This window comes from Cricetulus griseus, chromosome 7 (genome assembly GCF_003668045.3).
Source record: "Cricetulus griseus strain 17A/GY chromosome 7, alternate assembly CriGri-PICRH-1.0, whole genome shotgun sequence".
Lineage (NCBI taxonomy): Eukaryota > Metazoa > Chordata > Mammalia > Rodentia > Cricetidae > Cricetulus > Cricetulus griseus.
This window is the reverse complement of record NC_048600.1, coordinates 48,381,681-48,394,323: the sequence shown is the minus strand read 5'-3', so window position 1 is coordinate 48,394,323 and position 12,643 is coordinate 48,381,681. Positions and strand designations below refer to the sequence as shown.

The 12,643-nt window shown below is 53.2% G+C and overlaps 1 protein-coding gene across 1 annotated transcript; it reads left to right on the top strand.

Moving 5' to 3' along the window:
- Nucleotides 1-402: 402 nt before the first annotated feature.
- Nucleotides 403-2,509, top strand: LOC113836634 (T-cell leukemia homeobox protein 3). The gene is made up of 3 exons (XM_027424838.1): nt 403-823; nt 1,170-1,413; nt 2,299-2,509. The coding sequence occupies exons 1-3, from the start codon at nt 403-405 to the stop codon at nt 2,507-2,509; spliced, it is 876 nt and encodes a 291-aa protein (XP_027280639.1).
- Nucleotides 2,510-12,643: the final 10,134 nt, after the last annotated feature.

Below are 12,643 nucleotides of genomic sequence, written 5' to 3'. Positions count from 1 at the left end.
AGCTTCGTTAGATTTCGGGTTTGAGAGGCTGCGGTTCGGGCGCTAATATCCGCCGCCCATTATCCCGGCTAATAAATTTGACCTATTGTTCGTTTGTTAAAATGATGTCACCTTGGAACAGTCCCTAAGCTCCTATTTCCATGAATTAGGCCTTTATTGAAAGCCGGGAGCCAATGAGAGGAGAGAGGCTTGTTGATCGCAGCCAATGGCTGCGGCGGGAGAGGAATTAGCAGCGGAAACTCCAGGTTCGGTTCAAGAAAGATGACACAGAGCCTGTCGGGCCCGCGCACTCTTGGCAAAGTTTCAGTGCGACTGGAGGCGCCGGGCGCTCCATGGCCGCGCCGTAACGGGGACCCAGCCGCCTCCCCGCCCAGCCCAGCCCAGCCCTTCCGCCCGCCCAGGATGGAGGCGCCCGCCAGCGCACAGACCCCACACCCGCACGAGCCCATCAGCTTCGGCATCGACCAAATCCTCAACAGCCCGGACCAGGACAGCGCGCCCACCCCACGGGGCCCCGACGGCGCCAGCTACCTGGGAGGGCCCCCGGGGGGCCGTCCGGGAGCCGCGTACCCGTCTCTGCCCGCCTCCTTTGCGGGCCTCGGCGCGCCCTTCGAGGACGCGGGATCTTACAGTGTCAACCTAAGCCTGGCCCCCGCTGGCGTGATCCGGGTGCCAGCACACAGGCCGCTACCCGGGGCCGTGCCGCCACCTCTGCCCAGCGCACTGCCCGCCATGCCCTCCGTGCCCACGGTCTCCAGCCTAGGCGGCCTCAATTTCCCCTGGATGGAGAGCAGCCGCCGCTTTGTGAAGGACCGCTTCACAGGTGAGCAGAGCGGGCCACCAGGAGCCAGGCCTCGGCCCTCCGGGGGCCAGGAGCGCCGCGCCCTGTGCACTCCACTCCTAGGAACGATTCCAGAGGCCCAGGCCTGCCGGAGGCCTGGGTGCCTAGGGCCCGGGGCGGCCGTGGAGGGGAGGGTAAATCGGAGAGTTGGCGGGGGGAAAAAAAACCAGCGTCCCAGGGAAGAGGGGGGGTGCGTCCCTGCCTGGCTTGGCGCCGCCAGGGACGCGCGGGACCAGCGAAATAGCGGAGCACTGTGTCCCCCGGGGCTCCACGTGCGGCCTGAACCGTGGTGGGGCTGGGCTTCAAGGGGCCTCATGTGTCTCTGCAGCGGCGGCCGCGCTCACGCCCTTCACCGTGACCCGGCGCATTGGCCACCCCTACCAGAACCGGACGCCGCCCAAGCGTAAGAAGCCGCGCACGTCCTTTTCCCGGGTGCAGATCTGTGAGCTGGAAAAGCGCTTCCATCGCCAAAAGTACCTGGCCTCGGCCGAGAGGGCGGCGCTCGCAAAGTCCCTCAAAATGACGGACGCGCAGGTCAAGACCTGGTTCCAAAATCGGAGGACCAAGTGGCGGTGAGAGAGGCCCGACCCTGCCCTTCACCTGCCCCGCCCTGAGCCGCAGCCTAGCATCCTGCCCTCTCCTGTGCCACCCCCTGCCCGCGCTCCCTGGACCACGCATCTCCCCTTTTCCAGATTTGTCGTCCTTCCTCCCCATGGACCTGTCTGTAGTCCTCTCTCCATCTCTCCCATGCCTCGGCGTCTCCATTTCCAGCCCCTTCTCGCCAGTGTTTTGTTTCGCCTCTTTAGCTCGTTTGGGTTCCTCCCACCTGCCCCCCACCACACACATCCCGGGCCTCCCACACTCTCCTCCCTCTCCCGTTCCAGCCCACCCACTCGGATTTCGGATTGATGGCCAGGGCTGTAGGGGCCTCACTCCAACTCGTGTTTTTTTATACGATCCTTGCTTCCATCCAACCCGTAAACGACGAAGCGATGTATCCTAGAGAGGGCTTCAAAACAGGGAGAATCTTATCAGACTGACCCCATCCGGGGCCGCCCAGCTGGTGGTACACAGCCAGCCAGTCTACCCCTGGGCCCAAGTGACCCCAGTGGCCTCAGGGCCGAGTCAGTTATACATTGCCCTGCCGTTTTACCCCGCAGGGGTAACAAAACACACACAAAAAACAAGATTTATTGTTGGCGAAGCCACAAAATCCGGGTGTGCAGGTGGACGGCGGGCAGAGTGCCCTCCCAGCGCCCCCGGGGTGCACAAACAAAACCCAGCGGTCCCACCCGCCCTCACGCCCCGAGGGCCTTGGGGAAAGTGTATGCGGGCGGCGGGTGGCTCGGCGCCTCGTGGGGCTAGGCTGCCCCGTTCCCGGGAGGGTTAGAGCCGGCTAGTGGCCTAGCAATGCCCCAGTGCGTGACAGTGCTGTCCCTCTCCCTCCCTGGGTGCAGGCGGCAGACGGCAGAGGAGCGGGAGGCGGAGCGGCAGCAGGCGAGCCGGCTCATGCTGCAGCTGCAACACGACGCCTTCCAGAAGAGTCTCAACGACTCCATCCAGCCCGACCCGCTCTGTCTGCACAACTCTTCGCTCTTTGCTCTACAGAATCTGCAGCCCTGGGAGGAGGACAGTTCCAAGGTCCCCGCTGTCACCTCGCTGGTGTGAGCGGCCAGCGCGCACCGTAGCTACGGATCGCCGCCCCCACCAGGCGGGGCGCCCGGGTCCCCCAGCCGGGCTGGGGAGGGAAGCTGGGCCGAGAGGGGCAGGGCGGCCCGGCTTGCGTGGGCCCTGGGGCGCGCCGCACAGTGCTGGCCGCGGAGGGGGGCTGGGCCCGGGTCCGCGCGGCTGCACAATCCGAGCCCCCGCCCTGCGCCCTGTCCCGCCCCAGGCCCGGGCCTGACAAAGAAGCGCCTTACGTTACTCCGCCCCGCGCCCGCACCCCCGGGCTGGGCGCCTGTATTATACTTTGTACTTTTGCCCAAACGTGTAAATAATAAAAGTTTTGGCTTTTTTCTTTAGAAACCGGCCACCTGCTTCCCCTGCGGGGCCGCTGGAGGAGGGGCAGCCGACCCGGCGACTGGGGGAAGCGCCCGGGGCCGGGGTCACCCTGCGTTTAGGCTGGGTGTATGCCTCTCCTTTTCCGTTCCTTTTATTTAAGTCGTTTTATTTAATAAAAAGTTAGCTATTTCACTTAATGCCGCTTTTATTTCGTTTTCGTTCCTCGAACGCTCGGCGACCCCGGCCCTTGCGCCCCACCCCTATGGCGATCGCAGCCGGTGTACGCGGGCACGTCCAGGTCTGCGAACTACACTGGCTTTGCCCCAGCCTGAACCCCAGCCCGGGGAGCCCCGCGGAGGATGCGCCAGGCAGGTCAGTTCCAGTCAGCCGCCCGAAGCCGGTTGCCGCGGGATGGGGTGTGGATCTGGGAGTCAGCCCCGCGCCGCTGGGAAGGGAAAGTTCCTGCCTGAGCGGGTTCTGAATCCCTCCCAGGTCAAATTCACCTGGTGGGTGGGAGAACGAGTTAAAGGGAACTTTTTGCAGCTGGAGAGGAAACGCTGGATTCTCTCATACTCAGCTTTGGCTCTTTCCTGGTCCGACGCCACTCGTGGACCCAGCTCTAAGGGATCTGGGTACAGTTCGGACTTCTAATGCCTGGGGTTTTCGAAAGATCCCGGGTGGAGCATGACGTTTTATACGACGTCACATCTATCTTCACTGCATCATTTGACCGGAGGGACCCGGGGTGCCCCAACTCCCAGAACCCTAAGCCTGGGTGTAGCAGCAGCGTGGCCTTGTCCTCTCAGATATCCAACGGCTGAACTTTGGAAGTTTCTAGACTGCGAGATCCAGAGCAAAGGGCCCTTCCAGCCACGATAAACATGCACCCTTGTCTCTTGATTTTACCCCCTTCATAATTCTTGTGGTATTTTTTAAGACCTTTTAAAAGTATTTTCCAGTCTCTCCATTCTTTCTCTACCATATTGTCTGTCCTCTCCGTTTGTTCCTCATGCCCTCCGTATGCTGTTCTGTGTGTGCCGTTGTTGTGATTTCTTTCCTTTACGGTTTCACGCTTCTCTTTACAATTTGTCCTCTGTTACATTTAATTTCTCCGAGCCCACTTTTTTTTCGTCGCCATTCATCCTCCCGATCTTACTCTGCCCCTTTTCCTCCTCTCTCTCTTTCTTCTTGTTGTTGTTCCCTCCCTCCGTTCTCAGAATCTCTTCGCCTCCATTTCCGTCTTTGTCTCTTTCTTCTGTTCTTTCTTCCCTTCCTGCCTCCTCCAGATTCCGCTCCCGGTAGCTCCCAACAGCTAAACACTTTTAGGGGAGTGTCCTCCCCCTATCCCAGCAACCCCACCCCATCCCACTGTCTCTCTCAGCCGAGCACCAACCTGCAGGCTGTGGCACAAGGGAGTCTTCGTTATAAGCGGGCTGAGAAGTTGACAGCCCTTGCGAGGCTGGAGGAGGGAAAGCTGGACTAAGAGGACTCCCCAATCCTAGCTCCTGCCCTCGCTTGCACCTTCTAGCCCGTTTAACCCTAAATCTGCGCCTCTAGGGACTTAACAGACACGAGGGAGGGAGCTATGGTGACTCGGATTTCAGGTCTCCGAAAATGCGTTCTAGAAATGCTCGGATTTACTCCGCTGAAAAGCTTGAAGAGTGAGGTCAGGTGGAAAAGTGGGCCCTTCGGCTGGGGAGGAAGCCCTTTGCCAGGCCATCAGCTCATCCCTCAGGGCTGGCGTCGCTGTCTGGTTCCTCCAAGATTCCCTCTATTACACTATAATAAGGCTTACCGTTTTTGTTTTTTCTAAATTATGTGTATTGTTTTGACAGGGTCAACCTCGATTCTTAAACCTCTGGGGGCACACACGTCGTCTGTTTCTTCCTTGCAGGCTCTTCATCTTGCACAAAGGGCTCTGGTTAAGAAGCCCCAGGGTTAGATGGGTGTCTGGGGTTCCCTCACTCGCTGCCTTAGCCAGTTCACGGCCTCTGGGCCATTTGACTCAGCCTAGCCTTGCTGAACTAGATGTGGGTTACCAGTCTGATTGAGTTAGTAGACTAAGCCAGATCCCACGCCTGTGGGCCAGGGCGGCGACCATCTCTTGCTCAGCTCACCGAGATCAGGGATCAGGGTGGGCGCCCCCAGCGGGTGGGAGCTGTTGCTGAGCCGCAAGGGTGTGTTGCGCCTTCCACTCATGACCTGCCAAGTCCCTAAACCTTCCTTTCTGCTATTGTGCCGGGTGAGACGAGAGGTGGAATGAAAGGCGGAGGGTGCGCCATTAAAAGACACTGCTCTGGATCTCCCCACTCGGAGGATCCTGAATCAGGGTCGGCCACCACCAGGGTCAGGCAAGCTTAGAGGCTGAGCTGAAAGAACAAGGGCTCCTTTTTAGCGATGCTCCCTCAGCCTTAGGCCCAGGCGAGGCTCGGGATGTCAGAGGATGAGTGTGACACTTGAGGTACAGGCTGAGAAGCTACACAGCGGGAAGCGGCCAACGGCTGCACAGCTTGAGGCTTCTTGACCCCTCTCAGTGGCCTTCCTTGTTGTACCCATTTTACAGATCTAAGACTGCCTCGCTGGCTGAACCACTGGGTAGCGCAGGGGGTTTCGAGGCAGCACCTACTGCCTATTTGGGGAAGGCTGCAACCAAGGCATCCAGGGCCGGGGGACAAGGCTTCCAGAATGCAGGCAGGACCTAGGTTTCGCAGCTAGCGCAGTGTGGGATTGAGGGACCCGCCACATCAGAGACCTGAAAAAGAAGCAAGGAAAACTCCGGGTCAGCCACCTCCTTCTGCAAAAGAAAAGGCGGCATGGCCGGCGGAACTTGGTCAGGATGGGCTTTACCAGGACGTTTCACGCCCTTAATGTGTGGGTATCTTCCCCAGTTTGCTGATGGAAACACAGAGGCCCAGAGAAGTTCCAAGGTTAGCTCTGACTGATGTAACCGCGACGCCTGGATGTTCTTGCCTGGCAGCAATCTCTCTGCCCAGTGTTTGGCATATGGGGGCTGGAAGCCCTCACAGTTCTTAACTTGAAGAGTGAGAAGGCGGTCTAAGGTAGCCACACTGACGACGGGTCCCCCCAGATCTCAATGAGGCTAAAGGGCCTTCCCACTCAACGCTTGAGCGGTGGACAGGGTCTGGGAGTTGAAAGGGATCCCAGTGTCTTCAGCCTCCCAGCTGTGCCTGCCAGACAATTTTAGCCTTGCATACACAGGTGAGGAAGCCACCCCAGGGTGATAGATCCAGCCACTATCCCAGAGTGTGAGGCAGGCCACGCACAGACCGGTCCTAGCGCCAAGTGCCCCCTTCACCCCCGGGGGGTGGGGAGGACGACCGCACCTCACTCAGGGACAGCCCTCACTCAGGGAAGGCGGAACCTGGAGCTCCAGTTGAGAAGCCAAAGAGTGTGACCTCCCAATTACCCCCTCCATCCCCCACGCGCCGCTGGAGAGACCAGCAGGCAGAGCAGGGCCTAAATTATAGCCATGTCACACGGAAGGTGCCTGGGAACCTTCGCCCAAATCCTGGTCTCAGACTAGGCACAGCTAAAGCCGAGCCCGGAGAAAATGAGCCGTTTGAAGTATGCGCCTGCATTCTGCAATTGTGAGGGTTTCTGAAGTTCGCGGCCGTTTTCCTGATGCGAAATCCAATCCACGCACCCCCGCTTTTTCTAGCAGTGCTCGATGACCAAGGTCTCAGCCCGGCCGGGCTGCGCTGTCTGGGTTCAGAGTCTAACAGAATCCTAATAGAATCCATCCCTGTTCGTACCTTCTATTGAAACACACCCAGGCAAGGGGAGACAGGGTTCTACTGTCCCGTTTTGGGTGGCCTTGCGTGAGTGACGTCTACTCTTAGCGCCTTGTTTACTGACTCGGTTAAAAATAGTCGGCGAAGACTACTGGAGAAAAAAAAAACAAAACACAACCATGGCTTATGGTGTAGCCGTTTATAAATTTATCACAAAAATAAAGGCATTTAAAAATACTTTCCGTACCAAAAAAAAAAAATCTAGTTGAACATCTACTAACGGCTTAGGGGTTTAATGCTTGTGGAGGAAAGGGCAAACTCCCGGAACAGCGTCCTCCCTGGCTGGCGACACCGGTGGGCACCTCAGACCTGGAGCAGGCTTGTCAGTATCCTGACATTACCTATTACCTTGCCTCGTGACTGTACCTGCCCCTCACTTCAGCTGAAATGGATGTTCTCTTGTCAGACAGGCTGCCGGGTAGGGAAGTAGTTATTAAACCCCTTTAGTACGCTCCCAGTCTCTATGGGGTGGAAGTAGGAAGTGAAAATAAAAATTACGTAGCTGAACAGAATATTTGAGCTTTTTTTTTTCTTCCCACCACCCACCCTCCCATCTCTAGAGCAGTCTTGTGTTCCAGTTCTGCCTTTGGGGATCTGACAGATAGAGAAGGCAGAGGCCATGAACCTCACTCTGACCCCTTAACTGTCTGGGCTACAGTGAGCGTTGTGTGCCCCCTCGGCCCCACCACCACCTCTGCTGGCTGTAGAGTCTGAACCAATGCTGTGTCCCTCCCTATCCAACAGAAATCGTAGCTGGAAAAGCTCCTCAGCCGTGGGTTCCGGGTTCGCTAGAGAGGTTTGTGCTTATCCACTCCCTTGATTTTGAGAAGTCATATCTTCACGTGAAGTCAAAGTCTCTGGTTGGCTCTAACAGCTTGCAGAGCAGGCCCAGCCCCAGATGAGCATGACCTGTTAATGGTGTCCTTCAAATGCGCAGAAATTCTTGAATGCCTGCTACCTGGGTGGACAGCGGCACACTCTGCCACCTTCGTCGTCCATTCAGGATAAACCCCTTCCTTGCTTCTGCCAGTAAAAGCCGCAGCAAAAAAGAACGCTGGGGCTCATGGGAAAGACAGTAGGAAGGTGGCCGGCGTGGCTCCCTGCTGGCTGGGTTCCCTCCTGGGGCAGGAGAAAGGGGTGCTGGATTCAGACTGCCTGAGTGAATATGCTAAGCAGCCGCATGTTCGCATCTGCTGTTTGGGCACCACAGCTGGGGCACTTTTGTTCCTAGGACAGAGTGAAGCTAAGGAAGATGGGGGTGGGGAAAGCAAAAAGGAAACCCAACCCCGGTAGGACCAGTGAGAGCCCCCTCCCGCAGGGGTGGACTTTATTAACGCCTCCAGTTTCAGTTCGTTTGGGGAGGGGGAGTAAAGGGGGGCTTCGAGCAAGGATGGCATAACGCCAGTCCTCAGCTCTGAGAGCCCCTTCAGAATTGCAGCCACCTGTACCCTGGCATAGTAGATCTGGAGGTAGGCTGTGGATGGCCAGCAGTAGTTGCATTGAGGGCTGGGCGCCTGCGCGATCTCACTGGCCCTCAGATAACCTAAAGGGTAGGTATATACATATAACCCCCTTTTCTCAGATGAGAAACTGGGGGGCACCACAGCATCTTAGGGCCCCGCTGGTGCCAGGACATTAATGGAAGCCAAATAACCCCAGTTCACCAGCTTTATGCTGGAGGGGCCTCAGACCTCCTTGTTATTAAAACCGAAGTCTTTGTGTGCCTGCCAAAGGGAATTCTGGCCGCCTTGAATATCATTATCTTTAAGCAGCACGGGATATAAACCAAAAATGTGTATCTGTTTATAAACATCATCCTGAGCTATCTTTGCTCAGGCCTCCCTATCTGTTCTTAGAGCCTCTTGATTGAGGTTGAAAGTGCTCATTCTTACCATTTGAAGGAGCTAAGGCACCTTTACTCCCTGGTCCACTCCTCCTACACCAGCTAAAATCAGGCTCTAGTGGACCCTTGAGGGTGTGGATGCCACAGGTAGAGGCCTCAGCCCCAGACCTTTCCTTCCAGATCTAAGAAAGGGTGATTGTGCAGTCGGGCACTGGACCACCTACAACACAAACAGGGCTCTTTACTGGCCTGATTTGAAAGGTCAGTTTTGCTGTTCAAGAGAACAAGTTGTCTTGTTCTGAACAAAAGCCTCTTCCTCTGCAGGCAGGGCAACTTTACTGTGACTGTTGTTAACCACACCGGAGACTTTCTTTTTGCTCAGAGAAGGAAGCAAAACTAGGGACTCAAGGCCAGATGAGTTAGACCTATGTATGCCCAAGGCCAGCACCCTCACTTGCTTCAGGCTCCCTGTATAGCATTCCCTGGAAGAGGATCTTTCCAGAAAGGATTGTTGACTGACAATTGAAAGTCCAGTTTATTCTAAGGAAGAGTAGCTAGGTCCTGGCGCCTCCTGTGGCTTGTTCCTTTTCGTTGCTGATGTGTGGCACACTGTAGGAGGTTAGTATATGCGTAATAAGCAGTAATAGTAATAGTAAATATCATTTATAGATTACCCACTATGGGCCAGGCAATGGACTAAGCATTTTACCCAAGTATCTTACACATTTAACCTTTAGAACTAGCAGACATCAATATCCTGTTTTGAAGAACAGAATTGTGAGGTTTAGGGGTATTAAAATCTTCCTGATGTTGAATAAAGTAGGATGTGGGTTGGAATCCAGATGCTTTGACACCAGAGAAGAAAACTAATTTGTGCTAAGCACCTACTGTGTGCTGAGCTCTGGGCTCAAGATCTCACTGGGTCCTTAAATAATCTCACAAAGGTCTAAAGCTCAGTTTTCAGCTTTACTGTGTGTTTGCCCAGGGTCTGAGGCCTGCCTCCAGCAGCAACCCATCTACATCCTGCTGCTGAAGCTCCAATCCGTTTCTAAGCCAGCTTTGAAGTCAGGCACTCTAGGAAGGAGCAGCTGCGGTGATGGGGTGGGTCTCTACCAGACAAAGCACAGTCCCTCTACAAAGCATTTCCTAGGCTCTGTCTGGGGAAGGGGAATAGGAAGTGTCTGGAGATCAGGATTGGGACGGTCAGGGGGCTGCCTAAGACTGTACTGCTGGGGTCCTTGCTGCTGCCTCTTTTCCTTTTCCTCATCATTTCCTTTTCTTCACTCTCCTCTTCCTCATCTCCTCCTCTGTGCTTCCCTTTTTTCCTCCTTTCCTCTTCCTCGTCATTTTCTCTCCTCCTCTTCCCTCTCTCCTCCTTTCATCCCCTCACTGCACTTTCTGGAATCTCCCCCACCCACCTCCACCAGGGGCTTCTTTGATGAGGTCTCCAGGCCTTTTATACAAGTCATGTCCAAAGCAGAGGAAGTTGGCATCTGTGCTGCCCTGATACATCTGAGATTTTGAGATCAAGTAAGATGGATTGCTTTGTGGGTCCTTAAATTCATCAGGTGGAAGAGCCAAAGGCCTTGAACCTGGAGTTATTAAATCCTGGGGGGTGGGGGTGGGGGCTGGGCTGGTGTCTTGGATTTCTTTCTTCCACAAAAAAAAAAAAAAAAAAAAAAAAAAAACAGTTTCTGCCAACCTGGCTGTGCACTATTCCCACCTATTATGGAGACTCTGTGATGTTCAGCCAAGTGCTGTGCACTTAGTGGGTGGCTCTTGGAGTCTCGGTGACATGCCACCCAGAGTGGGAGATCCACCCCATGAACTGGCCGCCTGCACTTGGTGAGTTGGGGTCATGGTCTATGGCTACCCTGCAAGAAGGCGTGTGCATTTCCTGGAGAAGAAGTTAAACCAGCACTGCACATAGTTTAAAAGCAATTTGTCAGTGGCGACAATTTACAGAAATATATTCCTGTTGCAGCATCTCCCGATTGCTGGGATTTATGGCTTCATCTCTCAGCTTTGAAAGCACACTCGCATGCTCCAGCAAATGGAAAAATGTATGAACAATTTGTTGGCTTCTTTTTTTTATCAAGTTTCCCCAAATATGTAAACTCTGAGAGCGCCTTATTCTTTCTAAATGATCATTCATTTGTCTACAGACTCTATCTTTTGGCACAATTTATTATTCTCTATTTCAAAAAACTTAAATGCATTTTGCATATTAGCACGTAACTCTTGCTCCTGTCTCCTCAGTTGTGGAAAGGGCTGGATTGCTTTTATAAAGAAAAAAATGGCTAATAAAATTGGCCTCAGCACCATTGCTCTGCAATTCTTATGAACAGTAAAGTGGTACTTACCGTCATTGATGTTAAAAGCTATTTCTAAATTATGGTGCCATTTATTATCTCTAGTGTCCAAAGTAAGTTTAAATGATGCTTATAATTCATGTTTTACCAAATTTCCTTTTCCCCCCGAGGATACCTCTGATTAACTTATGCACATTAAAGCGCTTTTTAAATTCTTCTTTTATTGCCATTATGCTCTGAAAATCTCAGCGATTCTCAAAAATGGGTAATAAACTTGAGATAAAATGCTGCAGTTTTAGATCAATGCTGACATATCACTGTGGTGATTTCTTCAGAGCTAAAGTGATAATGCCTCATATTTACGGGATATATACTAGGTTATTACTACAGTATTACCATTTTGTTCTAAGATGAAATGAGTAATTTGCCAATTTATTAAACAGTTACATTTAAGTATTGCTTAGGACATTACCACCCCAATCTGTTTACTTAGCTTGAAGAGTCACCATTAAGATACCCTGTTTATTTAGGTAAAATTTGTAATCATCATGCCTTCCATTAACCAACTTATTTTTCTGCAAGGCTAATTGTCTGGAAATGAGTTTCTTCTTATTTACTGTGCTACATTCTGCTTAGCTGGCTAAAAATGTCACCCCAGCAAGAAGTGCTAGGGAAATTAATAATACATACAGAGAACAGTTTTAATTAGTATAATACCAAATGTTAATAAAAGATTTATGACGCCTTAAGAAAGTTCTAACAGAACAGATCTTATCAGCTTCAGGCTCGGTTTGTCCAGAGGGTTCTGCTGTGGCTATGCCCTCTATGGGAGATAGATTTGGGTGATTCCCCCATTATGCGGGGGTGCTCCCAGGAGCACAGGCTAGAGATAGGGAGCTCCCTTTGAAAGGATGTTTAGAGGCAGCTAGATAAGGAGCATTGCCAGGAGAGGAGGCACCTGGAAGTGAGGTGCCAATGGTAGCTAGTCCTCTGATAGGACTGATGAATGGCCTTCTGGGCATTTCCTGGGGCACCAGTGATCTTTGTTCCAAATTGGGACCAGAATTTTGAGATATAAGCCAGGCTGATGTTAGTTCAAAGACCATAGATAGCTGGGCAGATAGGCACATGGGCAAAGAAAGGCCGAGTAATGGCTCTTGAGCTGTTGTCTGCTCACAAACACAATAGGTGCACGCGCACAAGCGCGCGCGCGCGCGCGCGCACACACACACACACACACACACACACACACACACACACATACCTGTTTTCATCCCAAGGCATGGACAGCGTGTGTCCTCATCTGGCAGCAGGAGACAGAGCCTGAAGGGTCAGTCCCAGAGCTAAGGTTGTAAACAGGGTAGAGGCTTGCCACCTGGCTGGCTTCCTGCAAGCTTTCCACTTCACTCTGCCAAATGCGAATTCAGATGGGGACACTGAGTCAAGAAGTTGGCTCTTCCTATTGGGTGGGCTGATGGTTCCTTAGCAGTGTCATTTCTTCTTGTCCTCACTTCCCTTGCTGTGGGAAGTACGGAGGCTGTTTCTTGCCTTCAATAGATCAGTGTCCAGCACATAGTAGGCAGTTTCAGCTGGGCATTGGTGGCACACGCCTTTAGTCCCAGCACTCAGGAGGCAGAGGCAGATGGATCTCTGTGAGTTCGACACCAGCCTGGTCTACAGAGCTAGTTTTCCAGGACAGGCTCCAAAACAATACAGAGAAACCCTGTCTCAAAAAAAAAAAAAAAAAAAAAAAAAAAAAAAAAAAAAAACCATAGTAGGCAGTTTTAGAAGGCTTTAAGGAACCAAAGGAAAATGGAAAGAAAAAGGGTACAGC